The following is a 27,492-nucleotide window of genomic DNA, read 5'->3' as shown; positions in this document are numbered from 1 at the left end:
TTTTAGAGAAGGAAATACTGCAAGAAGAGGTTTTAGGAGGTGGAGGGAGGACAGATACGATTCAGATTGAAAATCTTGAGTGTAAGATGTCTAAGAAATATCTAGAGGAAGGTGTTGAGTATGGATATAGAAATAAGGGTTTAGAGTTCAAGAGAGAGGTCTGGGTTAGAGTTTCTGTGAATAATCAAAGTATAGGTGGTGATTGAAGCCATTAGAGAAGTTGAGGAGAAAGTAAAGTCTAGAACTCAAGAAAGGGGTTATGTAAGAAATAAGGATCTCAGCATATGAGGCAGTTGAAACCCTGGGAGTACGAGATCCCCCAGCAACAAACAATGAGAAGGAAGTGCAGAGCCAGTGGTAGAATGAGGTGTGCACTTGAAGAGAGTGGCAAAAGAGACTTGAAATGGAATTATGAGACCAGGAAAGTAACCACAAAAGAAAGGAAACTAAGGGAAGAGAGAAATTCAAGAATAAAAACAGTGACCGGGAGTGTCAAATGCTGCAGAGGCATCAATCAAATAAGCTTAGGAGTGAAGAGTGTTTTGAGTTTTTCAATGAGGATGTCATTGATGACTTAAGTGAGGCGCATTTGAGAAGACCGGCCAGAGCAAGTGAAGTTAACCCCTTGAGTAGCTTTGCCCTGTAGAAAAGTTTAAAGAGTGTCTGGTAGCTAAAGGCAGTAATAAAATCAAGGGAGAGTTTTATTTTTTGTTCTGTGTTATGTTTTATTTTGTTTTTAATGTTTAAGATGTGCTCAAAAGCAGTGAGGATGGAGAGGTTCAAGATGCAGAAAGAAGAAAACTAATGGAAGCAGTGTTTTCAAGAAAGACAAATTAGTTAACAGCCGAGGGGAAAGGTTTTTTAAAGCTTTTTTCCTCAGTCTTGTTTCTTTATTGCTGTTCTGTTAAGTTACATTTATGCCCCTCTCATATCCACCACCCAATATTTCAGCAATAGATTATTTTAGACCCAAGTGTTAGGCCTTCTGTTTTCTATCTCTATGAAATTTCTTTGAGTTAACTTCAGTTTCTCATTCCAGGCTGCTGAGGACTTTCTGGATTCTGATTTTTTTCTTTTGGTATAGATGCTATCCCTTCTAAGTTCACATTCATCATTCACAGATTTGGTAAGGCTGACTTCTAACTCATTGACATAAGACTGAGAAATGCACACAACCTAGATTCTTCCATTAGTATTACTACTGACTTATTAATAAACTCATGTTGAGTTCATCCAATATTCAATATACATGTCATCCAGTTCACATTCCTATCTTGTCCATCAGGTTTCTCAAGGCCAACTTTGCCAAGATAGACCACAAATAACTCATATCCCCCCTATGCCAATTGAGCAGTTCTGTTAAAGAATGAAATAAGATCAGCCTAAGATGACCTGACTCACGCTTAGTGAACCCATCCTGGCTCAGAGAGATCAGTGCTTCCTCCTCTAAGAGCGAAGAAAGTTGCCCTGTAACATTCTACAGTCATGCCCCGGATAACTATAAAATTCAGTCATCATCATTAGCAATGCTTTTAAGTCTGTATACTTCATTTTTTGAAATTTGGAAATAATGTTTGCCCATATCTAACCTTCCTGCTTCTCTTTTACTCTCAGCAATTTCTTAAAACTCTCATTTGCAAGTTTCTCAGTGTCCTGAATGTGATTTCTGTTGTAAAGCATATTTAAACTCATTTAAAGCAACTTTGTTCTTTCTTCGATCACTCCCTACATTTGGGACCAATGCCATTCTCACCTTTTAAATCTAAAGATGTTTTCTCTAGACAGGGAAGACAGACAAATAAATATTAAATAATGCATCTTTCTCATCCATCCATCAATATCATCTATCAATATCACATCATCATTCTGTCTTGTTACATCAAATTTAATTGTAGTGTTTTTGTTAACCACTGTTTACACTCTGGATTTTAGACGCCTGAACCCCTGTCTTATGTTGGTCTCAGTTGGCTGTCTCTTTCCTTTCATCTTATATACATCCAGTTGCCAAGTCTGGCCTCATCATAGAGCTCCCCATACAGCCCAGAGAGTTTCTTTCAGTTGTTTCTCCTTTTCTTTCTCATTAGAACTTCATTTGTGAGAATTTTAATGATCTAGACCGATTTCTCTTTTAGGTTCTCATATTTTAGACCCGTGTCTGCTTCATCTTGAGATCTTTTAATTTTTTTTTTCATGAGTTCACGAGTCTGACCAAACTCAACCTTTCCTTTCTTAGATACACTGAACTCCTAAGTTACATGGGCAGGGTTTTCCTACTATGTCTACTAAAGGCAGTTTATTTTTGATTTAATTATTTTTCATGGATTAGAGCATATTGATCTGATAGGTTACCTATAAATAATCCACTGCCTTATTTTATAAGAATATCAAAATTAACTGCAAATTTGATAAATATTGCATGTGAATTCTGGGGCAAATGGAAAATAAAAGTTATGTGGCATAATAGGTACACAAAATTATATTTCTCAACTACCAATGTGGCTTGAATTAATTATCAGAAAGAGGTTATAACTGATGAAGTAATTGCTTTAGCTTATTTTTGATATATGATTGACTAGGACAAACATTTGTACATATCAAATCCCTCTAATTTGGAGACAATCTGTTTTCTATGTTGACATACAACAGAATACAACTTTGATGTAGTTAAAATCCATACTAAAGAAAATGCTAAAACCAAGAAGTTGTCTTCATCAAAAGATGTCTATAAAAAAGTAAAAAGATAAATGTGTGAGAATATTTGTTACCTGTGTATCTGATAAGATTAGTGTCCAGAGTTTATTAAAAATTACTTCAAGTCAGTTAAGACAGCGCAAAAAAGACATAAGTAGGGGGTGTGTGTGTGTGTGTGTGTGTGTGTGTGTATACACACACACATACATACATACATGTATTTCTTTATTTTAAGGGACACATACAAACGTGCAAGGAAATGAAGAATATAAAATTCGGGAAAATGGTGGCCTCTTTGGGAGATGCCTTAGGTTGGGGTTGCTATAGGATCCAGTAGGTTGAGATTAGAGCACATGCAGTTAACTCTTGAGCAATGCAGGGGTTGGAAGTGCCAACTCTCCAAATGGTTGAAAATTCTAAATGATAAAAGTATAGTATAAATTATAGTAGGCACTCCGCATTAGTGCTTCCTCTCTATCTGCAGTTCCAATTCTGAGGATTCAACCAACCAATGGATTGTGTAATGACAAAAATTTGGATTTAAGTGGACCCATGTATTTAGTTCAAACCCAGGTTGTTCAAGGGTCAGCTGTATACAGGAAGTGTCTATGGCATGAGGTGATATGTTCAGGTACTTATTATGTATCTAATTTAAACTATAATTCAATAAATATAGATATATATATATAGTGAATTTACAATGTTGTGTTAGTTTCAGGTGTACAGCAAAGTGATTCAATTATACATTTTTTTCCGATTCTTTTCCATTATAGGTTATTACAAGATTGAATATAGTTCCCTGTGCTATACAGTAGGTCCTTGTTGTTTATCTGTTTTATATAGTACTGTGTATTTTATATATAGTTGTGTGTACATGTTAATCCCAAACTCTTAATTTCACACATATCAAATACTGAACAATAAAAGACAATAAGAACCCACTGGACCTGGGAGAGCACTATATTCTGATCCAGGGTCTTTGGCTAAATTATTCTGGTACCTCAAACAAAGGACTTAGCTTGTCTGAGCCTCAGTTCCCTCATCAGTAAAGAGACTGGCTAATCTGCAAAGTGCCTTCCAATTCCCACAGTCTCTAATCCCGTGATCCAGAGAAATAACACAGTATGTAAACCAAGGAACTTCCCCAGTTAGTTTTCAATTTACACACGTTGACACAGACTCGAAATATGAGGAAAGGAACAAAAAATATTAATCTGCTAACTTATTATAAATAAATGAAAAATTCAAACAAGGAAAGACTAAATAAACAAGATTGCATTCGATTATTTGAAACTATACTGTCTTACCTCCGGATCAAATAGCTACTTGTGCACAAGCGTCCTAATCACCCTTCCCATATCCCTTTCAAGATTTTAAAAGCAAGGAAAAGTTTGTATAAACACTGAAATCTAGAGGAAAATGACATTCAATGACAAAAATCTCAATACATATCCACAGATGTGGTACAGATTGACTCAGAAGAAGGGAAGAGAAACTGCGGCCCACTTATAAAACCTCTTGACCATCCAGAGAAACCAGCAGCGTCATGTAAAGCAAAATAAAAATAATAATAATTGGAAAAATCCCACTGACATTCCTTAATTAGGACAGGAGCAGGCTTTCAGACCTGCAGGATCAAACTATTTGGTTCTCTTTTCACCAATGCAAATCAACATAGTAGCAAATGATAATAGCACATTTATAGTGCTTACTATATGCCAGCATATATAATTAGTTCACTTAATCTTCACATCAGCCCCTGTTGGCAAATACTATTGTCTCCATTTTACAGGTGAAGAAACAGGTATAGAAAGTTTAAGCGACTGACCCCAGGGTCAGTGAGTGGCTGAGGCAGGATTTAAATCTGACCTCTTGGCTTCTAGAGTCTGGTCCACTCATCACTGAACTATACTACTCCTCAACAGCAAAAAAAAAAAAAAAAAAAAAAAAGTAGCTGTGCCTGATGTCTATTGCATGATGCATTAAAAACTACTTCAAAATTCCGTGGTATATAACAGTGGGTATTATTTAGCTTACGAGTTCATGGGATGGCTGCTTAGACCTTACTGGGCGGTTCTGGTCGTGGCTGGGCTCACTCATAGGTCTGAGAGCTGACCAGCTATTGTCAGGGGCTCACACATCCTGGGGTTAGTTGGCTGTCATCTGGGGTGACTTGGCCTTCTTCCATGTAGTTTAGGCATCCCTCCAGCAACCTAACCCAGGCATGTTCTCCTGGCAGAGGCAGAGGTGCAAGAGCAAATGGGGACATACAAGTGCTTTTCACACCTCTGCTTGTAGTCACATCTGCACACATGTCCTTGGCCAAAGTAAGTCACTGCTCTTCAGTAAGAGGAACAAGAAAGGATGTGGACACAGGGAGAGGAGAAGAATTGGGGCCATTCACTTACCACAGTATCTGCTGAGAGGTACCAAAAAAGAAGCTTTTGCTGCAATGACAAGGCCTCTCCACTTGTGTCAGGGTTCTTCCCTGAGGCCATGGGCAGCGGCTCCCAAAAGGAGGGAGGTCCCAACAACATGTCATCTGGAGCCAAGCCCTTCAGACAACTGCCTTCAGAAATCTGACCTCCAGAGAAGATTCTCCAACAAGAGAGAGAAAACTCAAAGAAGCAACACAAAGTCAACTCCAACTCCCTCTCATTCCTCCCCTCTCAGGCTTCTAGATGACCTAACTGGGTACTTATATCAACCTGTCCTTCACTGTAACGTCTGAGAGGAGGATTTTTACAGCTGTCACAGGGAGAAGAAGGGAATCTAAAGAGATACTTATGCGGGAAAGTGTTTTCAGTTTCTACTAGGGTATAGATTTACTACGTGGCAATTTCCAGGGCACTGCCTGTTGCTAATAGTTGCCTTGAGGCACCTGAGAGAACGTGGACTGTAGGTACGGTCATCTGTGGACCGGCACCCATCTGGCTGGCATCTGGGTCTCACGACTGTCCTCTGGTTTTCATTCATTTATTGAACAAGGACGCGTGGAGCACCTACACTAGGCTCTGGGAACACAACAGCTGTTCTGTGTTCACAATCCCTGGGGACCTCAGCCTGCTGCACTGATTTTTCACGGTCTCCCAGGTGGAAGGATGTTTCTTCCAGACCCAGAGTGCTCATTGGACTACCTTTAGGAATTAAAGTAGCAGGATTATTACTATTCTGTCTCCCACACCTCTCTGTCTTTATGAGTGAATATAACCTCCTCTTCAATACATCCAGCGAAAAATATTTTTCCTGATCCCTAGAGAACAGAGATCCTATCCTACTTCATAGAAAGCAGAGAGCCTGTGCCTAGGAAGGGGTGGGGCTAAGCCTGAGTTAGCTCATACAGTGGTACTGACAGTTTTCAGAAGCTACTTTTGGACACAGTAAGAGGCGGATGATGTGAGGGGAGGTGTAAGGTGTCGGTTGGTAGGGCTCAAACCAGCACCCTGACTGCACACTCTAGTTATAACCGTTCTGACCTCAAAGATGATGTGAAAATGTGAAGATGCCATTGAGATGTTCTTTCATATACTACATTCCCTACCTTCTCCTGGCTGTTTTGTGAGGTCAGAAGCAGAGGCAGCAGTCAAGAATGAAAAGATAGCTTATGATGGACAATTATTAACTACGTAAGAATATAACTAACTTCCTGAACGTTTTCAGCTCAACATGCCTGGCTCAAATCAAATGCTCTAAATGTGGACTTCCCTGGTGGCACAGTGGTTAAGAATCCACCTGCCAATGCAGAGGACAGGGGTTCGAGCCCTGCTCTGGAAGATCCCACATGCCACGGAGCAACTAAGCCCATGTGCCACAACTACTGAGCCGGCACTCTAAAGTCCGTGAGCCACAACTACTGAGCCCACATGCCACAACTACTGAAGCCCGTGCGCCTAGAGCCCGTGTTCCACAGCAAGAGAAGCCACGGCAGTGAGAAGCCCGCACACCTCAACCAAGAGCAGCCCCCGCTCGCCTCAACTAGAGAAAGCCTGCACGCAGCAATGAAGACCCAATGCAACCAATAAATAAATAAGTAAAAAGAAGTGTTCCCTCCTCTTAAAAAATGCTCTAAATGTGTCTTCTAAAGTAATTTCACATCTCAGTGAATAAATTTCCATTGAAAAGGCATGCTCAGCCATAAGTACCCTAGTATAATGGCAGAGTATTTAGAGGCTAAATGATACAGATTATGCATTGTGCCATGTTCAGAAAGTTTTAAAATGGAACAATCATTTTCAAGGAACAAAAATCAACCCAAGAGGATAAAAGTGAGAAAAGGGGGCTTAGATTGCTGTGCAGAACCTCCAGTCAGGCAAAGAATGACAGTTTTTCATAAGGATCTGGAGATTAAAGGCTCTGAAAGCTTTTCTCCTATCGTGTATTAAAATAATTGTTTCTCTAATTCAAATCTCTAAGCAGCTTAATGCCTGTTCTTATCTTAGTTCAATTTAGAGAGAACATAAGAACAAAAATGATGTATCTGTTCAGTGTCTGCTTCTCTAAGTGAAATTGTTCAGGGACTTCCCTGGTGGCACAGTGGTTAAGAATCCGCCTGCCAATGCAAGGGACACAGGTCGAGCCCTGGTCCGGGAAGATCTCACATGCCGTGGAGCAACTAAGCCCGTGCACCATAACTACTGAGCCTGTGCTCTAGAGCCTGCGAGCCACAACTACTGAGCCCACATGCCACAACTACTGAAGCCCATGAGCCTAGAGCCCGTGCTCCGCAACAAGAGAAGCCACTGCAATGAGAAGCCAGCGCACTGCAACGAAGGGTAGCCCCTGCTTGCTGCAACTAGAGAAAACCTGTGCGCAGCAATGAAGATCCAATACAGCCAAAATAAATTAATTAATTAATTAATTTAAAAAAATATTTAAGTAACCCCAAAGCTCTGGGCTTATGTGATTGACAACATAGCTGGACATTCTTTCCAAAGACACGGTGAAGAAAGCCTCTCAGGCTAAGAATCAAATTGAGCAGTGGTCCTGGGATTGCTAGAGGGGTATAATAAGCCCTTCCTAACGAAATATGTTTGGGGACAACTTAACCTAATATTAGAGGGAAGAAAAAATCTTTGTCCCATTCAATGCTCTGAATTTAATTGAATCACATGATGTCATCAGTCAGCATTCTCAGCTGACAGAATTGGGGTTCTTACCTAGGGCAAGAGGTAACCATCTTTACTGAAGTTACTGGCTTCCTCCAAAATTGAAAGAAACCATTGATGAGCAAATGTCTGGCAATACCCCATGCTGGATTGCCTGTCGTGTGCCTCTCCTCTGGAGAGGAAGCTCTGGAACCAGAGTTTTCTTGTCTCAGGAATGTGGAGTACTTTGAAGGAGCACAGGAACCCTTCAAGCATGTACTGAAAACCTCATGGCAACCTAACCTGTTTCAGGACCCATGTCATGCATCTGAAAAGGTGGTACCCCTTATGTCATCAGGGGTGGCCTACTTCTAATCGATTGGTAATGACTGTCTGAAGTGTCGTGTGGAAAGTGATTTGAAGACCCAACTCTGACAACTGGTGCTGTCAGTCACAATTATGGCGCATGTGGCATGATTTTGTCATTTCTAGTTCTGTTGACTTCAAACTACTGTTTTTCCTTGCATTTTCTCATTTCTTTAAAAACACAGGGGAAAGGAAACCTGGTTGGGGGTGGGAGCGTGGGTTTAGGTCCTCTGCAGTTTGAACCATGAAGATGGTCCTATATTTGTGTCATTCTCTGACAGTTTGTTAGATGCTTATTATAAAATGGTACAAGCATTTCTGAACCACAGTCTCCAGCATGGGAATACTTGGAGAAGTGGACCACTGGCCCTTTCTCTTCTGGAGACAGGGAGGGAAATGCACCTCCTGGAATCCCAAAGAGCAAGAAAAGGTTTTGAAACCGCCAGGTCTCTTCTTATCACCTGCCAGACAACAGGCGCAGCTGCGTCTGAGGACTGACGTTTCCTGGAGATGGCTGCTTTCCCTTCTCTCCATCCTTTTCCATGCCTGGTACCATAGTGGATATTCAACATGTTATTTGTTGAGATAAGGGTGGAATCCATGCTGCCTAGAGATGCCTAAAGATGTGCGAAACTGCCACAACTTAGGAAACATTTTTTAAATGGTCACATTCCTGGATTAGCACACACAGGCTGTTTTTTTTTTTTTAACTCACAACACAATGCAGAGGAGCTTTCTCTGTCTCTTCCTGCCTTCTCAGTACATCCCCACTAATCTGCCTCAGAGAACATCAGGGCTAATTCTGTCCTGCCCTTCGTCCCTGTCTGTCTTAACCACAATTAGAAAACAAGGACTCCACATCACCTCTCACCCTGTGGTCTCTCATGCCCACACAGCTCCATGCATCTCTAATTGATCCCATCACCCACCTTCCTCAGCCCCTACATTGCTGCCCTACAAACTCCAAAACTCACAGGTCTGTCATCAGTAAAGCCCCTTATCTTCTTAACCTTGTCTGAACAATTCCTTCTTCTTCTTACCGTGAACTTGGCTTTCTTAATTATATTGCTTCCCTGAAGCCCTCCCAACTGGCCATGTTTTATTTCCTATACCCCTTGTGCTACTGGACTTAGAGACAGGGTGGGTGTTTTCCTTGCTCCTCAGTGCCTCTTGTAGACTCTCCTTAAAAGTCACTCAGCTTGGGCTTCCCTGGTGGCGCAGTGGTTGAGAGTCTGCCTGCCAATGCAGGGGACACAGGTTCGTGCCCCGGTCCGGGAAGATCCCACATGCCGCAGAGCGGCTGGGCCCGTGAGCCATGGCTGCTGAGCCTGTGCGTCCGGAGCCTGTGCTCCGCAACGGGAGAGGCCACAACAGTGAGAGCCCCGCATACCGCAAAAAAAAAAAAAAAAAGTCACTCAGCTTGTAGTTATAAGAGAAATGCAAATCAGAACTACAATGAGGTACCACCTTGCACTGGTCAGAATGGCCATCATAAAAAAGTCTACAAATAACAAATGCTGGAGAGGGTGTGGAGAAAAGGGAACCCTCCTACACTGTTGGTGGGAATGTAAATTGGTGCAGCCACTATCGAGAACAGTATGGAGGTTCCTCAAAAAACTAAAACTAGAACTACAATATGATCCAGCAATCCCACTACTGGGCATATACCCAGACAAAACTATAATTCAAAAAGATACATGCCCCTCTATGTTCACAGCAGCTCTATTTACGATAGCCAAGGCATGGCAACAACCTAAATGTCCATCGACACGTGAAGGGTTAAAGTAGATGTGGTACGTATATAAAATGGAATATTATTCAACCATAAAAAAGAATAAAATAATGCCATTTGCAGCTACATGAATGGACCTAGAGATTATCATACTAAGCAAAGTAATTCAGAAAGAGAAAGACAAATACCATATGATATCACTTATATGTGGAATCTAAAATATGACACAAATGAACCTATCTATGAAACAGAAACAGAATCAGGGACATAGAGAATAGACTGGTGGTTGCCAAGGGGGAGGAAGGTGGCGGGGGGAAAGACTGGGAGTTTAGGATTAGCACATGCAAACTAGCATATGTGGAATGGATAAACAACAAGATCCTACTGTATAGCACAGGGAACTATATTCAATATCCTGTGATAAACCATAATGGAAAAAATATGAAAAATAATGTATATATATATATGTATGTATATATATATGTATACATAACTAAATCACTTTGCTGTATACCAGAAACTAACACAATATTGTAAATCAACTATACTTCAATTAAAAAAAAAAGTCACTTAGCTTGAAGACTCATACCGTCAGTCAGTACCACTCACTCTGCCTCCTTGGTGCCCTTATATGAAGTCTTGGACCACCCCATCTCCCATCTTTGGAGATTCTTGTTCTTGGCTCACTGTTACTTTCCCACCAACCCTAATCTTGTCACCAGCTTCTTCATTCGCCTTTGCTCATTCGTCACATGTCCTGGACTCCCCTTTCCTCTGTGTGTGCTTGCTAACTAGGCGATCACATACTCTGATGACTCCCAAAATATGTCTCCAACTTGTCTCCAAAATATGTCTCCAATACACCACTGCCTCCTTGACATTTCTGTTGAATGTCTAATAGGCATCTCAAAATTTATATGTTCGAAATTAAACTTATTTTCCCCAGCCCCCAAATCTACTCTTTTCTATTGCCTCCCTCATGTGGACAGAGACTTTATTTTGTGCACTGCTAATGCCTATCATGTAGTAGTTTATCAATAAAAGTTTAATGAATGCATTACTTTATATCTTCACAATGGTAGTTGAAAACTAAATGTACAACAGACAGTATTTTACTCCTACTCCATTGTGAGGGAGAAAGCTAAATAGGATTTCGTGAGCTTGCTCTGGAAATGTGATAGCGCTGCACTATTACTGGTATTCGAGTACCTGGTAACTGACCTGTAAACTAACCTTTGTACAATACCAACTCTGATTTCTCTGCTTAGGGTCTCTGCTCCAGTCTAATACAGATTCCTATCAAGGTCACCCTCTTCGATGACAGGTTTGATGGTGCCACTTTTCTGCTCAAAATCCTTCAGTTATTTCCTTTTGAGTATATAATAAAAGGTTGATTTCCTCTGCCTGCCAGGCAGAGCTCTCCTCTTTCGAGTTTGCACCTACCTCTTCTCTTTTATTCTGGTTCCTGAATACACCTGTATCAATGAGAACGTATTATCTCATATAACTGTAAAGATCTCTATGTACTAACATAGAAAGATGGTCAAAATATGTCAGGAGAAATACAAGCTGCGGAACAGCATGTACAGTGTGATTCTACTTTATGTACTTTAAAGTCTAGAAAAATAAAGACATACCACATATTAATTCCAGTGATAAAGATTTTCAGTTTATACCAATATGTATTAGTGTTTTATTTTTGAAAAGGTTCACAAACTCAGAGAAAGAGATCAGAGTTGTGGCTACCAGAGGTGGGAGCAGGGGGAATAGAATAGAACAGAATAGAATAGAAAGAATAGAAAGCCCAGAAATAAACCCATGCACCTATGGTCAATTAGTCTATGACAAAGGAGGCAAGAATATACAATGGAGAAAAGACAATCTTTTCAGTAAGTGGTGCTGGAAAAACTGGACCGCTCTCAATACATGTAAAAGAATGAAAATAGAACATTCTCTAATACCATACACAAAAATAAACTCAAAATGGGTTGAAGATCTAAATGTAAGACTGGATACTATAAAACTCCTACAGGAAAACATAGGCAGAGCACTTTTAGACATAAATGGAAGCAGTATCTTTTTTGGTCCAACTCCTAGAGTAATGAAAATAAAAACAAAAACAAATGGGACCTAATTAAACTTAAAACCTTCTGCACAGCAAAGGAAACCATAAACAAAATGAAAGACAACCCACAGAATGGGAGAAAATATTTGCAAATGAAGCGACCAACAAGGGATTAATCTCCAAAACATACAAACAGCTCATGCAGCTCTATGTCAAAAAAACAAACAACCCAATCAAAAAATGGGCAGAAGATCTAAATAGACATTTCTCCAAAGAAGACATACAGATGGCCAAGAGGCACACAAAAAGATGCTCAACATTGCTGATTATTAGAGAAATGCAAATCAAAACTACAATGAGATATCACCTTACACCAGTCAGAATGACCATCATCAAAAAATCTACAAACAATAAATGCTGGAGAGGGTGTGGAGAAAAGGGAAGCCTCCTAACACTGTTGGTGGGAATGTAAATTGGTACAGCCACTATGGAGAATAGTATGGAGGTTCCTGAGAAAACTAAAAATAGAACTACCATATGATCCAGTAATCCCACTCCTGGGCATATATCTGGAGAAGACCATAATCTGAAAAGACACACGCACCCCAATGTTCATTGCAACACTTTTTACAATAGCCAAGACAATAGAAGCAACCTAAATGGCCATCGACAGATGAATGAATAACGAAGGTGTGGTACATATATACAATGGAATACTACTCAGCCATAAAAAAATGAGATAATGCCATTGCAGCAACATGGATGGACCTAGAGATTATCATACTAAGTGAAATAAGTTGGACAGAGAAAGACAAATATCATATGATATTACTCATATGGGGAATCTGATTTTAAAAAATGATACAAATGAACTTATTTACAAAACAGAAACAGAATTACAGGTATCGAAAACAAACTTATGGTTACCAAAGGGGAAATGTGTTGGGAAGGGATAAATCAGGAGCTTGGAGTGAACATACACACACTACTATGTATAAGATAAATAACCAACAAGGACCTGCTGTATGGCACAAGGAACTCTACTCAGTGTTCTGTGATAACTTATATGAGAAAAGAATTTGAAAAAGAATGAATATATGTATAACTGAATCACTGTGCTGTACACCTGAAGCTAACATAACACTGTAAGTCAACTATACTCCAATAAAATTAAAATAAAAAATAATAAATTTTTTAAAAAACACTGATCATTTGGTCACTTGCTCATATCCTTGAAAAGCTAAGAACTCCTTCATCTTTAAGTTCCTACCAACTAGCTGAAGGATTTGGCACATAGTTGGTGTTCATAGTAGTTTGCTGACTTCTAATGATTCTGCTGAGAAACCTTAGATTATCACCCAAATCAACTTAGTTTGTTAACAAAAAGCTAGTAGGTGGGACTTCCCTGGTGGCACAGTGGATAAGGCTCTGCGCTCCCAATGCAGGGGGCCCAGGTTCGATCCCTGGTCAGGGAACTAGATCCCGCATGCATGCTGCAACTAAGAGTTCACATGCCGCAACTAAGGAGCCCACATGCTGCAACTAAGGAGCTGGCGAGCTGCAACTAAGACCTGGTGCACCAGATAATTTTTTTTTTTTTTTAAAGGTAGTAGGACTGCAGCCATTTAGACCATAGGGATCATTTGCAAAACTGCTTCCGTCCACCTCTCTAAGTAAGTAAATAAAATGTGCATCAACGTCATCCAGGACTTGCTTTTCAAAGACTTCTCTTGACTCCTCATCTCATCACTCTCATTTTCCCACACATGTAACATCTACTGAGCTCTGACCTTCCCGGTCTCTGAGTCTGAAGCATCCCTGAGGAAGGGCAGGGTCAGTGAAGGCCAAGGCTGGTGAGCCTCTCAGGTCAGAGTTCTAGGCTTTCCGCTCTACCAGCCCCTGAAGTTAAGGAATAGCAAAGCCTTGTTGTAGGACTTTACATTTGTCCCCAAGCAATGTTCTCAAACATCAAAATTATTTTGAATTTTTTTCTGCTTTCTCTAATATTAGCTATACCTGCCAGTTTTGTGTCACTATACATTTAACATTCCTTATATGTATTCATCTGTGTCTATGAATTAAAAATATACATATCCCTAACGGCAGAATATCAAAGAGAAAATTTTGTGGCCCAGTTTAGCTTGACATAGATCCAATAATAATCCCTTCCTCAGTGTAGCTGTAAATCTACCTGAAAATATTATCATACACTCTACATTTCTTCATATCATTCACTAATAGCCAACAGGATGCTGGAGGATGGAAACACACACACGCAAAGACAAGGTTATGGTATTTGCATTTGTTCTTTAAGGAGTGGCCAAATAGGGAGGTGTAGTCAGCCCAGGCTGAGAGGTAGACCTGTGTATTTTCTGCTACCTGAGGAGCAATGCCTGATGGGGTTTCCTGGGTTGGTCTCTATTCAAATGGCAGGCTTCTCTCCATTATCAAAAACATGAGTGGAACAGAGCCCAGTGTGTTAAAATAGACAGAAAATTGCTTGATTTATCTGAAATACTTATCACTGAAGATTTTGGAGTAGAAAGACACAATCATAGCTGTGCCTTAGAATCATAACTCTTTAGTAGCAGGGTAACTAATGGCATAAAGGGGTTGAGATCTCCAAGGCAGCAGGAGCAGGTAGGACAAGATTTCAGTAGTGTAGATGAGAGAATATGGAAGCCTGCATAAGAACATGGCAGTTGGCATAGGAAAAATGAGATACACAGGATGGGCACTACAGGAAGAAGACATGGGAGCTGACCAGGTATGGGGTGGGAAGAACAAGAAAGCTGGAGGAAGTGTCTAAGATGATGTTGAGATTTCTAGCCTGGGTGACTGAGAAGATGTTGGTTGGATTTACCAGGACAGTGAACTCTAAAGAAGTTGCACATTGAGGGGAGAAGACATGCTGAATTTCATTTCAGACTTGTGGTATTTGGAGTGTCTGTGGAGCACAAGGTTGGTGGTCAGGAGAGTAAACAGGACCGAGAATGATAATATGAGGGTCAATGGAATCAATATAAGAGTGGAAGCCATAGAAAGATGAGATCTCCCAAGAAGAATACATGGAAAGAAAATGAAAAGAGGGGAAAGGATAGGTCCTAGGAGAGCACTACCATTTACAGACCAGGTAGAAGAAAAGGAAAAATGAAAGGAGCCAGTATGGTCAGAGGCAGGCGAAAGCAGTGCTCTTAAATACCAAGAAAGGAAAGTGACGGGGGTGGCGATCAGTCAACCCCCACTCCTTCCCCAGAGCCATGTCAAGAAGCATTGAAAAGGACAAGTGAACAGAAATCAAAGAGTAAGAGAAAGGACTGAGCACTTACTAAGTAGGCATTAGGCTAAGCATTTTACAGGCATCATCTCTTAATGCTTAATTGACACCAGAGGTTCAAATCCTGGCTCCACCGTTCACTAGTTCTGTGAGCTTGGATAAACGTACTCTGCTTTAAATGAGGGTGACTCATCATCTCACAGGGTGGCATGAGGATCGTGTAACAGAATGCATTTCAAGGTATGTAGTTGGTTATGTGGTCAATGGGAGTCATTATTATCATTCCCTTGGGTTTGCTTTTATGATATCTGTCTCCCCCACAGAAATCCCCATGAGCCCCAAAATCATGTGTTTTGTAAGTTTTATTTGTTATTCAATGACTGAAACTCCCCAGTGTCTGCAAGCAGTAGGCACTCAATAAATACTGGCTGAATAACTGAACAGTCTCATTTCATCTACATATCCTTGCCTATGGGTACACCTTTGGTTCTCCTTAAAGAAGGAATGAATTCTCATATACATGCACTGGTCCATTGTAGGTTTTTCAATTTTCACAGGAGGATGTCATTCTTAACCACACTTTAATTGCCTATTAGTTAAAAGATCCCGGACTGAGGGGGAAATGGAGAGTTACTAATCAATAGGCATGAGGTTTTAGTTAAGCAAAAGGAAGAAGCTCTAGAAATCTGCTGTACATTGGACCTATAGTCAACAATAACATATGGTACTAAAATATTTGTTAAGAGGATAGATCTCATTTTAAGTGTTCTTACCACAATAAAATAATTTTTTTAAATCTTTCATAAAATACAAAAATATAAGACAATCAGTGATCAAATACATTGATAAGAGGACCGGTTGCTTAATATTTTATTTTTATTCCTTCATATCTTGAGATAATATCATTTGCAAATAGCAAGACTAAGAATACTTTGACTCTTGAAAATTCATATTTGTGGAAATAAGATGCTTGTCAAGAAGCATCATTTTATAGATGGAAAAACTAGTTGATTATTCAGTCCTGGCTAATGCGACGACTTCATATTCTCTTATGTATTTTAGTGCATGTGGTATTGTTTGCTTATTCAGAAAAAAATATATATTCTACTTAAGTCTTAATAAAATAACAGCTAACAGTTATTGAGTGCCTGCTAAGTGGTTTTGATATACTTAATCATATAGTTCTCATACCACTCTCATGAGAACTCATTTCACAGGTGAGGAAACTAAGGCATAGACAGGTTAAGTTCAAAGACATACAGTAGTAATTAGTGGATTTGCGATTTGAACCTACGTGCCTTAGGCACTAAAGTATAAGAAATTGCTTATGATGAGACAAGTATCTAATAAAATCACATTTTATTGAAGGATTTTTAAATACAACCCATAGTAAGAAATATATTTCACTTTGTATTATACATTCTCCCTCTGCCTGTATGTTACATACTCAACAAAAGTTTCACATGAAAACACTTGTCCTTAGGATTGGGAGTTTGGGATTAGCAGATGCAAACTAGTATATACAGGATGAATAAACAACAAGGTCCTACTGTATAGCACAGGGAACTATATTCAATATCCTGTGATAAACCAAAATGGAAAAGAATATGAAAAAGAATATGTATATATGTATAACTGAGTCACTTTACTGTACAGCAGACATTAACACAACATTGCAAATCAACTGTACTTCAATAAAATTGAGAAGAAAACACTTGTCCTTACTATGTATAAAACTCTACTATATTCAATTCTATTCCATTCTTTTTCACTAAAAAATTCTAGTTGAGGGCTTCCCTGGTGGCGCAGTTGTTGGGAGTCCGCCTGCCGATGCGGGGGACGTGGGTTCGTGCCGCGGAGCGGCTGGGCCCGCGAGCCGTGGCCGCTGGGCCTGCGCGTCCGGAGCCTGTGCTCCGCGGCGGGAGAGACCACAACAGTGGGAGGCCCGCGTACCGTAAAAAAAAAAAAAAAAGAAAAAAAAAAATTCTAGTTGAACCCTACCTTGTATACATTTGTTTCACAATCAACTAATGGTTTGAGACCTGCAGTTTGGAAAACCACAATAAGGGACATATATAAGACACAGTAACACTAAATGAAGCTAATAATAACTAGGGATGTCATTTATTAAGCATCTACTATGTGCCAAAATAGTGTCATTGATATTTATGTGTAATAGCCTCAATTCTCATTACAACCCTGAAAAGTAACTCAATCTTTTTTCACAGAAGAAACTGGGATGAGGAAAGGTTAAAAGATTTGTCCTACAGAGAGTAGCCTGAGCAAAGGTTCCTTCCGCTAGTCTACTCTAATAATAACATTGTAGTATTATTAAACAATGAAATCCATGTTTAAAACAAGATGCAGGTCTGTATTTCACTAGCAGGAAACTTACTAAAAGGCAGTATCTAATTCACTGCTACCCAGTAGTTTTTAAAAACCTAACCTGAGAGAAACTATAATTAGGAAGCAGTGAAGAATATATAGTCTACCCATTCTTATAGAACATGCTTACTATTATGAGTCAGATACTGTTCTAAATACTACACAATCCTCATTTAATCCTCATGATGACCTGAAGAGGTAGGTGCTGTAGCATTATTAGCCCCACTTTACTAACAAAGAAACAGAGGCACGGGAATTTAAGTCACACACCTAGTAAAAGCAGCAGAGGAAGTTTCCAGCCTAGCAGTCTTAACCTTTCATTGTGCTGTATCTCTCAAGTTCAACCTAGACCGTATCATAATGCTGACCTCCTCCCTTCTATCTCACACTATTGTTTTTGTGCATTTAGCTTTGATGTGATGTCATTGGCCTATGTTGAGTTGATATGAGGTCCCATATAAAGAACAGCACCAACATACTCAGTATTGTCATTGTTTATCATGTCCCTTATGAGAACTCAGGATGAATTCCTATCCAGTCACTGTATCAGAAAGATTCTACTCTTCAACCGCTGGTTGGTTTTTGTCATATAGCTACTGTGAAATGTGAAAATGACCAGCATTTCCTTATTGTGTTGACTATTAGACAACTTATACTCAAGGATGTAACTCCTGTCTCCATATTTATTTCTTCTTCTGTTCCAACTGCTCCTGGAGGCTTGCTTACTTTATTTGGTGGAAGTTGGTATAACGTCTTTTTGGAACAAAATGAGAATACATAAACATGCCTCAGTGCATATTTATGAATTATTATTAACCTTCATACAGATGAAATTGATACTAGGAGACATTTGAATAAAGTACTCAAGTCTGTAGCACATAGTTTAGCCCTTAATATTATGCTGACGTATTGTAAGCTGCTTTTTCCCAGGCTGCCCAAGTTTGTGTGGAGAAATACATCATAATTGTAGTAATCATCCTAGGTTCACCCAAGTTGTGTGACCTTAATGCAATTCATGTAATCTCTCTGCGCCTGTTTCCTCTTCTATAAAATGGAAATAATGTATGTACCACGTAGAAGGTGGCTGGGCAGAAGAAGAGTTAATTTATGTCAAGCGCTTACAGAAGTTCCTGGGACACATGCATAATATAGGTCATCACCTTTACCGTCACCATCACGTCCCCCTCCATCTCCTACTCTTTCCTCTTCTCCTTGGATCTTGCCCATGTTGTTTTTGGAGAACTTTCAGCCCCTCTCAAAGTGTTATCCTTACTTCTAAGGGCTCCCAGTGAGGTCTCAGGTGTTTCCCCTCTAACTTACTACCTTGTTTCCCACTTCCATCAGTGCCACTTGAGGGTTGCCCAGCCCAGCCCTTTTGTGCAGCTACTGACCCTTGTGCCTAACATGCTTCCTCAATACTGAACAACATGCAAATCTTTAACGTGTACCATCCCCTGGAGTCCTAAGACTTTGCTTCTGCATCACAACCATGCCAAACCTTATCACCTAAGCTCTCTGATGCAGCGTTCCTTCTGCTGAGTTTCCTTTATCCCATCTTGCTATGGAATTGAACATATGTCCTTGAGGCTTAGTCAGAACCAATATCCTGAACACACGCCACGCTGCCCTCTCCACCCCCTTGCCCTCACTCCTCCTCCACGCAGGAGCCCCTTCCCTTGTTCTCCTTCTGCCAATACCCATCCCTCACCAAACCCATGCAGCCATGTATGAAACCCAGCTTGGGATCAGCTGACACCCTCCTACAGATCACTGTTTCCTGTATTGGCGAGCACTCCCCACTTAGCTTGATCTCAAATTGCTTGAGGTTAGAGAGCACGTCTGAGAATTCCTCGCCTTCACAGCACTTAGTCCGGAACTGAACACAGAGGCGGTTTTCAGAAACAGTTGTTGGTTGACTGATTAATTGGCATTGGTCTTAATAGCTCCTGGCCAGACCAGAATAAGAAAGCTCTTTGGGGAGGGAAACATTGTCTCAGGTAGAGTGACCTAGCACCCCAGTTTGTTCAAGACTACCTCCATTTTAGCACTGAAAAGTCCCATGCCCCAGGAAACCCCTTGGTCCTGGGCAAACTGAGATGGTTGGCCACCTAGCTCCAGGAGTCCCCAGTTCAAACTATGCCCTTTACACTCCAGACCAGATACCAGTCCTCTCATTTCCACGTCATGTGTCTGCCCCTACATCCCTGGACACACATACATACTCACATGAGTCATAGCACCATTTATCTATCCCCTGCTCTCCCAGCTTGTATCCTGTCATATAAATTAGTGGTCCACAACTGCTTCAGACTACCGACCAAAGAAAAACGTACTTGTCATCTCAGCCTCTTCTCTCAGCTTTGTGACCTCCCCACTTATCCCTCTGTGACATTCATTTTTCTCCAATCAGCAGAGAACCTGGGTACAAACACAGGATTCTCAACTCTGAGAGGCTGGATTTCAGATATTGCTGGCTTCTGCCTTCTGAATCTTTGTGGAATGATCAGGATTTAATGCATTTTCATATATTGGGTTGTCATTCTTAGAAAGCAACAGCTGAGGAAAATCCCTGGTACATGAGCTCCTTCTACCTCATTATCTCCCCACATCCATAATTGCTTTTTTCACACTAATACCGTCAACCCTTCCACCAGCACTTGGGTCCAGCACAGCCTCACCATCTGCTCATGTGACACCAACATTATGGCCTCCCTCCATGCCTCCCTAAATGGGGCTGGAGAAGGCAGCGGAGACGGCAAGTGTGCCAGCTGGCACGAGTGACACAAACGTAGACAGTGATGAATCATGGCCCAGGACAGGGCAGAGGAAGGGAGGACACCGACGGCTAATTGTGTGTCATCAGTGCTGCAAGGCAGAGCTCTCTGCTTGTGGAAGCAGAATCAACGTGCTGTTTCTGTTCCTGCAGTAAATGCATAAGCTTCTTTTTAATATATGGTCGCAAGAGAATGTTCAATAGAAAAGAAACCTAGAAATCAAGATCCAAATTGTTCTATATTTGCTTCTGTGCATCTCTAACTGGTATTTTATTGAGGACTCTCCAGGGAGCTTGAGGATGGCTTTAAAGTGACAGGAAGGGGTTTCTGACTGCTCAGGGGAGGAACCAAGGCCAAGGTGACTCATGCTGATGGGTCAGTTCTGTCCTGTAGGCTGTGGAAGTTCCCATCTACCTCTACCACCCTGCGTCTCCAAGGTTCTCTGTTCTTTATGCCCTGCACTTGATTCATTCATTCATTCAGTTCTCTCTTAATGCTGTTTCCATAGTTAAATTGGCCAAGCAGCTCTTCAAGATTTTTTCTATGTATAGCAAATTTAGATATATTGACCTTGGCTTTTTTATTGTTACTGTTGATTATGATGTATTTGATGTTAAGACAATTCTGTTTTAAAAGTTTCTATTCTTCATTTTTCTGAGTCATCTTACGTATATATACACATATATATAATATATATACATATATAATATATATACATATAGATCGTATATAGAGAGATCATACATATACATATATACACACACACACACACTATTTTGCTTTCATTTACTTCATTTTCACCTTTCTCTCTTTTAAATGGAAGTGGTAGCACAAATGTCCCTTGTAAAATATAATATTCTTCCTCAATAGAGGAAGCTAGATGCCATTTTTGTTTTTGTTTTATCCAAAAAGCCCCCGTCGATCCTGCCTGTTCTCCAAGCTTATTTCTCCTAAGGGCTGATGAAGCTGAGAGAGAGAAATATGTTTCCTGCCACATGGATGAGATACAGAGAAATCAGATCAAGGCTGTGCAGGAGACAGAAACAGCCCGAGGCAGAGCCCCCAAACTGTTGGAATCCTAGCGTTAGCTCCAAAACATCCGGGTCAACTGGCTAGGTTCCCTCCTGTCGGGTCGACTCAACTGACTAGTGCAGCACAAAAGAAATAGAAACGTCATGGCCTTGACTTTATAAACTAGCTACTAGCAAGAGCACCAATCAGTGGGGCAGCTTGGGAGCACCTATCTCTCATTACTATAGGAAACATCCTTATCCAAGTCTCTCCTCTGTTGCTGAAGAGATAAGAAATAAACAAAATGCTTGAAACAGTAGAGATGGCGGGCATGAGCATTGGCAATTTACACGTGCCAATAAACAACTTCAGGCACAGAGAAACACACGCGAATGTCTAGAGATTACTGGATGGTCAGAAGTTGTGCCAGGAGGTCCACTGGGGGAGAAGGGGTAGAACATGTCAGATAATGGAACAAAATCCTTGTAGAGCCAGAAACAAGTCATGTGTGAGAGAGAGTGATTGCAAAGTATGATTTGGAGCCTACCTGGAGATAAAGGTGGTGATGGATACAGCCAAAAGGTAAAGACCTTTATAACAGGATGGTTAGGCATTTGTACTTTAGACATGTTAACGCTGGAGATACTCGAGGCTTCTGAACCAAAGAGGAAAGGCTTTTAACCAAAGAGTTAGAGAAAATGGAAGGTTGAGGGAAGATTTTTTTTTTTTTTTGGTTGTGGGGTGCCGCACTGGGTCTTCGTCGCTGTGTGCGGGCTTTCTCTGGTTGTGGCGAGTGGGGGCTACTCTTCTTTGCAGTGTGCGGGCTTCTCATTGTGGTGGCTTCTCCTGTTGCGGAGCACGGGCTCTAGGTGCGCTGGCTTCAGTAGTTGCAGCATGCGGGCTTGGTAGTTGTGGCTTGCGGGCTTAGTTGCTCCGCAGCACGTGGGATCTTCCTGGGCCAAGGATTGAACCCATGTCCCCTGCATTGGCAGGTGGATTCTTAACCACTGTGCCACTAGGAAGTCCTGAGGGAAGATTCTTAATCCAAATGACCCTTAAAGAAAATGATGCCTTCTGCTAGAGTGAGGAGGAATTGCAGAGCCAACGTACCAGAAGCAGGTGTGAGAGAGTGGGCAAAGTTCAAGGCTCTGCTTCAGTGTGGTGGCTAAAGAAATGGATATGAACGTGGATAAAGACGCCAAATGGTGCCTCTCTGCATTGGAGTTGAGCTACTTTGCCTCTCCCCGTAACTCTCCACACTTTTGTGTATGATGCGATTTTGATGCTGTGACCCAGGTGTTTTGCCCCCTGGGGATCAGAAAATGTGGGATTCTAGTCCTGGGTCTAACACTAACTAGCTATGTGACCTTATGTTAGTCATTCCAGGGCTGGAATAAGAACTTGAGACTAAAACCTAAAAGATTATGGTTTCCCCCTCCCTGCCCCTTATGTACTTCCAAATAGAAACAATTTTTAAGCCATGAAGGATGTACTAAGATGCCCTACCAAGTTCTGATTCTTCTCCCAAAATGATTACTTTGATACTTTTAAACAAATCAACATTTTAAAATATTTTTCCCCATTTTAGTTTCCCTGCTTTGCTGATTGTCAGTCTAAGGACATGTTTGGTTTCCTTGTTGGAAAATCCAGCTGTCGTCGGTTCTCCTTGCTGGGCCTCTGTTTTCTCATCTATGAAATAAAGATTTTAGATGGGAGGATCTCCAAGATCTTTTCCAGCTTAACTTTCTGTAATTTCGTAACCTCAAAGACCTCTTTTCTGTCTACCTTTATCACCGTCTCATCTTGCCATTTGGTGTTTCCTAATGGGAATGAGAAAAATAATGGCATTTCCATACTCCCCCAACTCCTCATACCTATTAAAGGCTACATCTAAACCTCGGTGAGTATCTGGGACATTTCTGAATCAAATGCAAGGATAATTGTGTCCCTTTTTGTGTCCAAACCTTATGAAGGATATATGTCTATAATAAGATGTGATCATCAGTAAAGTCCTCTACTTACTGGTAGAAAGCATTTTGGAATAAAGGCAACATCTTTTTGGAAAAGGATAAAAGTTGTGACTGATATAGGATACCTGTACAGTGTTTTCATCCACACCGGTAATTTAGGTTCTGAAGATTTCCCTTAACCTTTCTAGGCTTCAGCTTTCCTGTTTGTTCATTCATGCGTCATTTACCTGCCTCTAATACTCTATAATAAAGTAAGTCTATCTCTAACATTTTATGAAATTGCCCACGAACAGATCTCACCCTACATCTTGCCAATTCATATGCCACTATCCTTTGACTTTTCACCTCTGTCCTGAATGGCAGTATTGCCGTGGTTCCCATGCATCCCCTGAGAGGGGCACAGCAGAACCTGGGTCTCTCTACAAGCCTTGCTGTGGTCTGCTTCTCAGGTGGGAGCTGTTCATTCTTTTCTGGGAGGTTTATGTAACAGATGTTACAAGGCAGACAAGTAAGCACACACTCCCTGAGCCCGGAGCCCATGGAGCCAGGCACGCACACACTTGCCAATACCAATACAAGGAGAGCTGCTGGGTGATGGAGGGAGTGTGCTCTGAGGGGCGGGCGCTGCTCCGAAGCCCTGCTAATGTCTCTGTGTGGCCATGCTGTATTTTCAGCTTGTCATCATGGCTGGGACAGTGCTGCTTGCCTACTACTTCGAATGCACTGACACTTTTCAGGTGCATATCCAAGGATTCTTCTGTCAGGACGGAGACTTAATGAAGCCTTACCCGGGGACAGAGGAAGAAAGCTTCATCACCCCTCTGGTGCTCTATTGTGTGCTGGCTGCCACCCCAACTGCTATTGTAAGTACAGAAAAGGATTTCCTTCTTTACTGTTGGATCCTAAACAACATTTTCTGTCTGCCTTTTCTCCTCTTTCCTCTCTTCCTGGGCGTTCACCAGCAGCCTTATCAGGCATGCCCTGTTTCAGCCCAAACAGAGTGAGTAGAGCGGTGCATAAAATCTCATTAAGACAGGTCTTGTCTTTTATAGGTGGCTTTTGCTTTTTGGTTCCTGAATTTAAATATATATACATATATATTTTTAAAAGAATGTCTGAATGTCATACGTATATATTTTTTAAATGAACAGGCCTGAGTGGCTGCCAGGTTAAGAACAGCTACTGTACTCTTGAAAAAATACGCTGTGCGTTGTGTGTTTTCAGAAGAGGTCTTGAATGTAAATGCTGGCCTTGATACAAAGCCTCAGTCAGAGTGGAATAGAATCCCCCAGGCCTGTATCTCTTGCTCTTCTGACTGAACTTCCAGAGAGGCCAGAGATGAAAGAAACCCCTTGACCCGAAGTTTGCTGTGAATTGTTCTGGGCGGCTCTGGCTCTGCTCACATTACATCACATTCAATTAAGTTGCAAATGTACCTTCATTGATTGCATTCTCCTCTCTCAAGAGGCAAAAAAAAAAGTGGCAGACAGGCCTCTTGGAAGACTATTTCAAAAGCATAAAGCTCATAGATCCGTATTGTCTGGTAAAATGATTTAGCATTTAGACATCTTAATTTGATTTAAAAAAAATGACTTCATGAGTGTTTTTAAATAAACATTTCTGTGTCTGAACATGCTACAACGTCAGATTATTTGGGATGTAATTTCAGTTATTATTTCCTACCTTTCTCTGCCAAAGCTGCCTCCCCCCCAACTCTCCCTCCTCCCCTACCTGCCCTCTCCCACTCCCCTCTCCTTGGAACAGTAATAAAAATACCGACTGGCATGCTGAGGAATGTACTGATTGCTCAGACATTCGGTTCGAGTATTGTTTTCTATGCAAATGTTTTATTTGCTTTACGATGAGAAATAGAATAGAATTTTGAGGAGGAAATAATATGGACATAATGAGTCATAGTACTTTAAGTTCATTTTGATCGTTGATCCTAGACTTGACAAGTTCCCCCTTAAATAATAAGGCTACGCCGTAGGAATTACGGTCAGCAGTGATGAAACACGATCTATCACGGTGGTTAGAAACACACGCTTTGCAGTCCGACCTTCCAGGGTTCACATCCTGTCTATATGACTTCAGGCAAGTCACTCTACTGTCCCCTCCCCCCAAAATGGGAATAACGTGACCGCCTATTTCACAGAGTTGTCAAGACCTAAATAAGATGCTTCATACAAATGACTTGGCACAGCGTCTGTCATGGACTAAATGGTTAGAAGTCGGGGAAACAAAGAACCTGGCTGGAAACCGATCTTTACCGTCTTCAGGATCACAGACCAACTTCCTCTCCCTGCAGAGAAGGAGATTCCACTGAAACCCTGGTATCACCTCCTCTTTAGAGTGATGGGGGATGTGCCCTCTCCCAGAGGAAGGCTGATCTCCGTGTTCCTCTTACCTTTCCCTTTTCCTTTCTCACCAGCCCAAGGACTAAGAGAAAGCATAAAAGACACCCTTCTAAGTACCTTAAAAGGTGACACACTTCACTCCTCAGAAAAAACCTGGAGGCCACATTGGGTTCTATCTGTAATGGTTTAATGGCAGCTCTACCTAGTCCTAGAATTAGGCTGGAATCAGGTCCTGGTTTCTTCCTGTCCCATAAACATATCATTTTCTCATGTACTCAGACATAAATCCCTGAGTGATCCATTGACTGACTAACATATTTTCCTCTCTTCTTCCCAGTCCCAGGAAACATCATTGCCTAGGTTCTCTTGCAATTACTTTTTGTAATTATAGAGTTTTTTCCCTTTAAAAAAAAAAAAACACTTAAGGAAAGCAAGGGAAACAGATCAATAAAAATTATGAAAAATCAGTGAATCAGAAAACAATAGGATTAATAAGTAAAATGTACAACCCCCTGGTTAGTCTAATATACGAAAGGCAAAAGTTAAAAAAAAAAAGAAAGAATATATAAGTAAAAATATATAAACCTTTACACTGTAGTTTTATTTAAATTGTATATTCAATTCTATGCCAATACATGCTTCCTCCTTTCAATAAAATTGATAATATTCTATGAAAAGATAACTTACTAACAATGTGTTTAAAAATGTAGAAAAGCTGAATAAATGAATACAAATTTTTAAACATGTCTAAAATTTATTGCACAAAATAGTACTGGGGACACATAACTATAGTACAAATTCCTTCAAACTTTCAAGGGATAGAAAACCCATAGCTGGGCTTCCCTGGTGGCGCAGTGGTTGAGAGTCCGCCTGCCAACGCAGGGGACACAGGTTCGAACCCTGGTCCAGGAAGATCCCACATGCCACGGAGCAACTAAGCCCGTGTGCCACAACTACTGAGCCTGCGCTCTAGAGCCCGCAACTACTGAGCCCTGTGCCACATCTACTGAAGCCCACGCGCCTAGAGCCCATGCTCCACAGCAAGAGAAGCTACCGCAATGCAGAAGCCCGCGCACCACAATGAAGAGTAGCCCCCGCTCGCCGCAGCTAGAGAAAGCCCGCACGCAGCAACGAAGACCCCACGCAAATATAAAAACCCAGCCAAAAATAAAATTAATAATAAAAAAAAGAATAACTATTTAAACTGTTCCAGAGCCTTAAAATAAGTGGAAAGCTTTTCAATGCACATTATGAGGTGAGAAAAATATGGATTTCAAACACTTAGAAAGTCTACATACACACCCACAAAAGCATCCTCAATTAGGAATGTTGTTGCAGGCAGATAGAAAAGGATTGATAGATTTGTCTACCTGAAAATAAGCATTTCTACCAAAAGAAAAAGTAAATAAAGACTGCAAAACAATTTTGCAGCATGAGACTCCAATGTAAATATTTCTAATACTTAAAAAGATGAGCTTCCCAAAATAAAAATGAGAAAGGACAAAAATAGACAATTAACAACAATAAATTGACTATGCATATAAACATTTCTAAACTCATCAATTATCAAAGAAAAATTACTTTAAATACAGTATTTTTCCAATATAAGTTTGGCAAATGTTTTAAAGTTTAACCCGTGTTGTTAAAGGTGCAGATACTTTCATACAATTCAAATGTAAACCGACATTTTCTTTCTGAAGAGCAGCTGGTCGAGATGTACTGAGAGTTTTATAAACTTCAGACCCAGTCATTAATTCCATGCCCTGAATTTATGTTAAGG

At 40.8% G+C, this 27,492-nt stretch overlaps 1 protein-coding gene across 1 annotated transcript in view; it reads left to right on the top strand.

Moving 5' to 3' along the window:
* Positions 1-27,492, top strand: part of PLPPR1 (phospholipid phosphatase related 1) — a 175,298-nt gene that overhangs the window by 104,728 nt on the left and 43,078 nt on the right. The window contains exon 3 of the mRNA XM_082843203.1: positions 24,030-24,218. Coding sequence (XP_082699329.1) covers positions 24,030-24,218 — 189 coding nt within the window. The remainder of the gene's footprint in view (positions 1-24,029; positions 24,219-27,492) is intronic.

The sequence above is a fragment of the Leucopleurus acutus genome (genome assembly GCF_964270905.1).
Source record: "Leucopleurus acutus genome assembly, chromosome: 7".
In the NCBI taxonomy this organism is placed as follows: Eukaryota; Metazoa; Chordata; class Mammalia; order Artiodactyla; family Delphinidae; genus Leucopleurus; species Leucopleurus acutus.
Note: the sequence above shows the minus strand (reverse complement) of the source record. Positions and strands in the feature narration are given on the sequence as shown.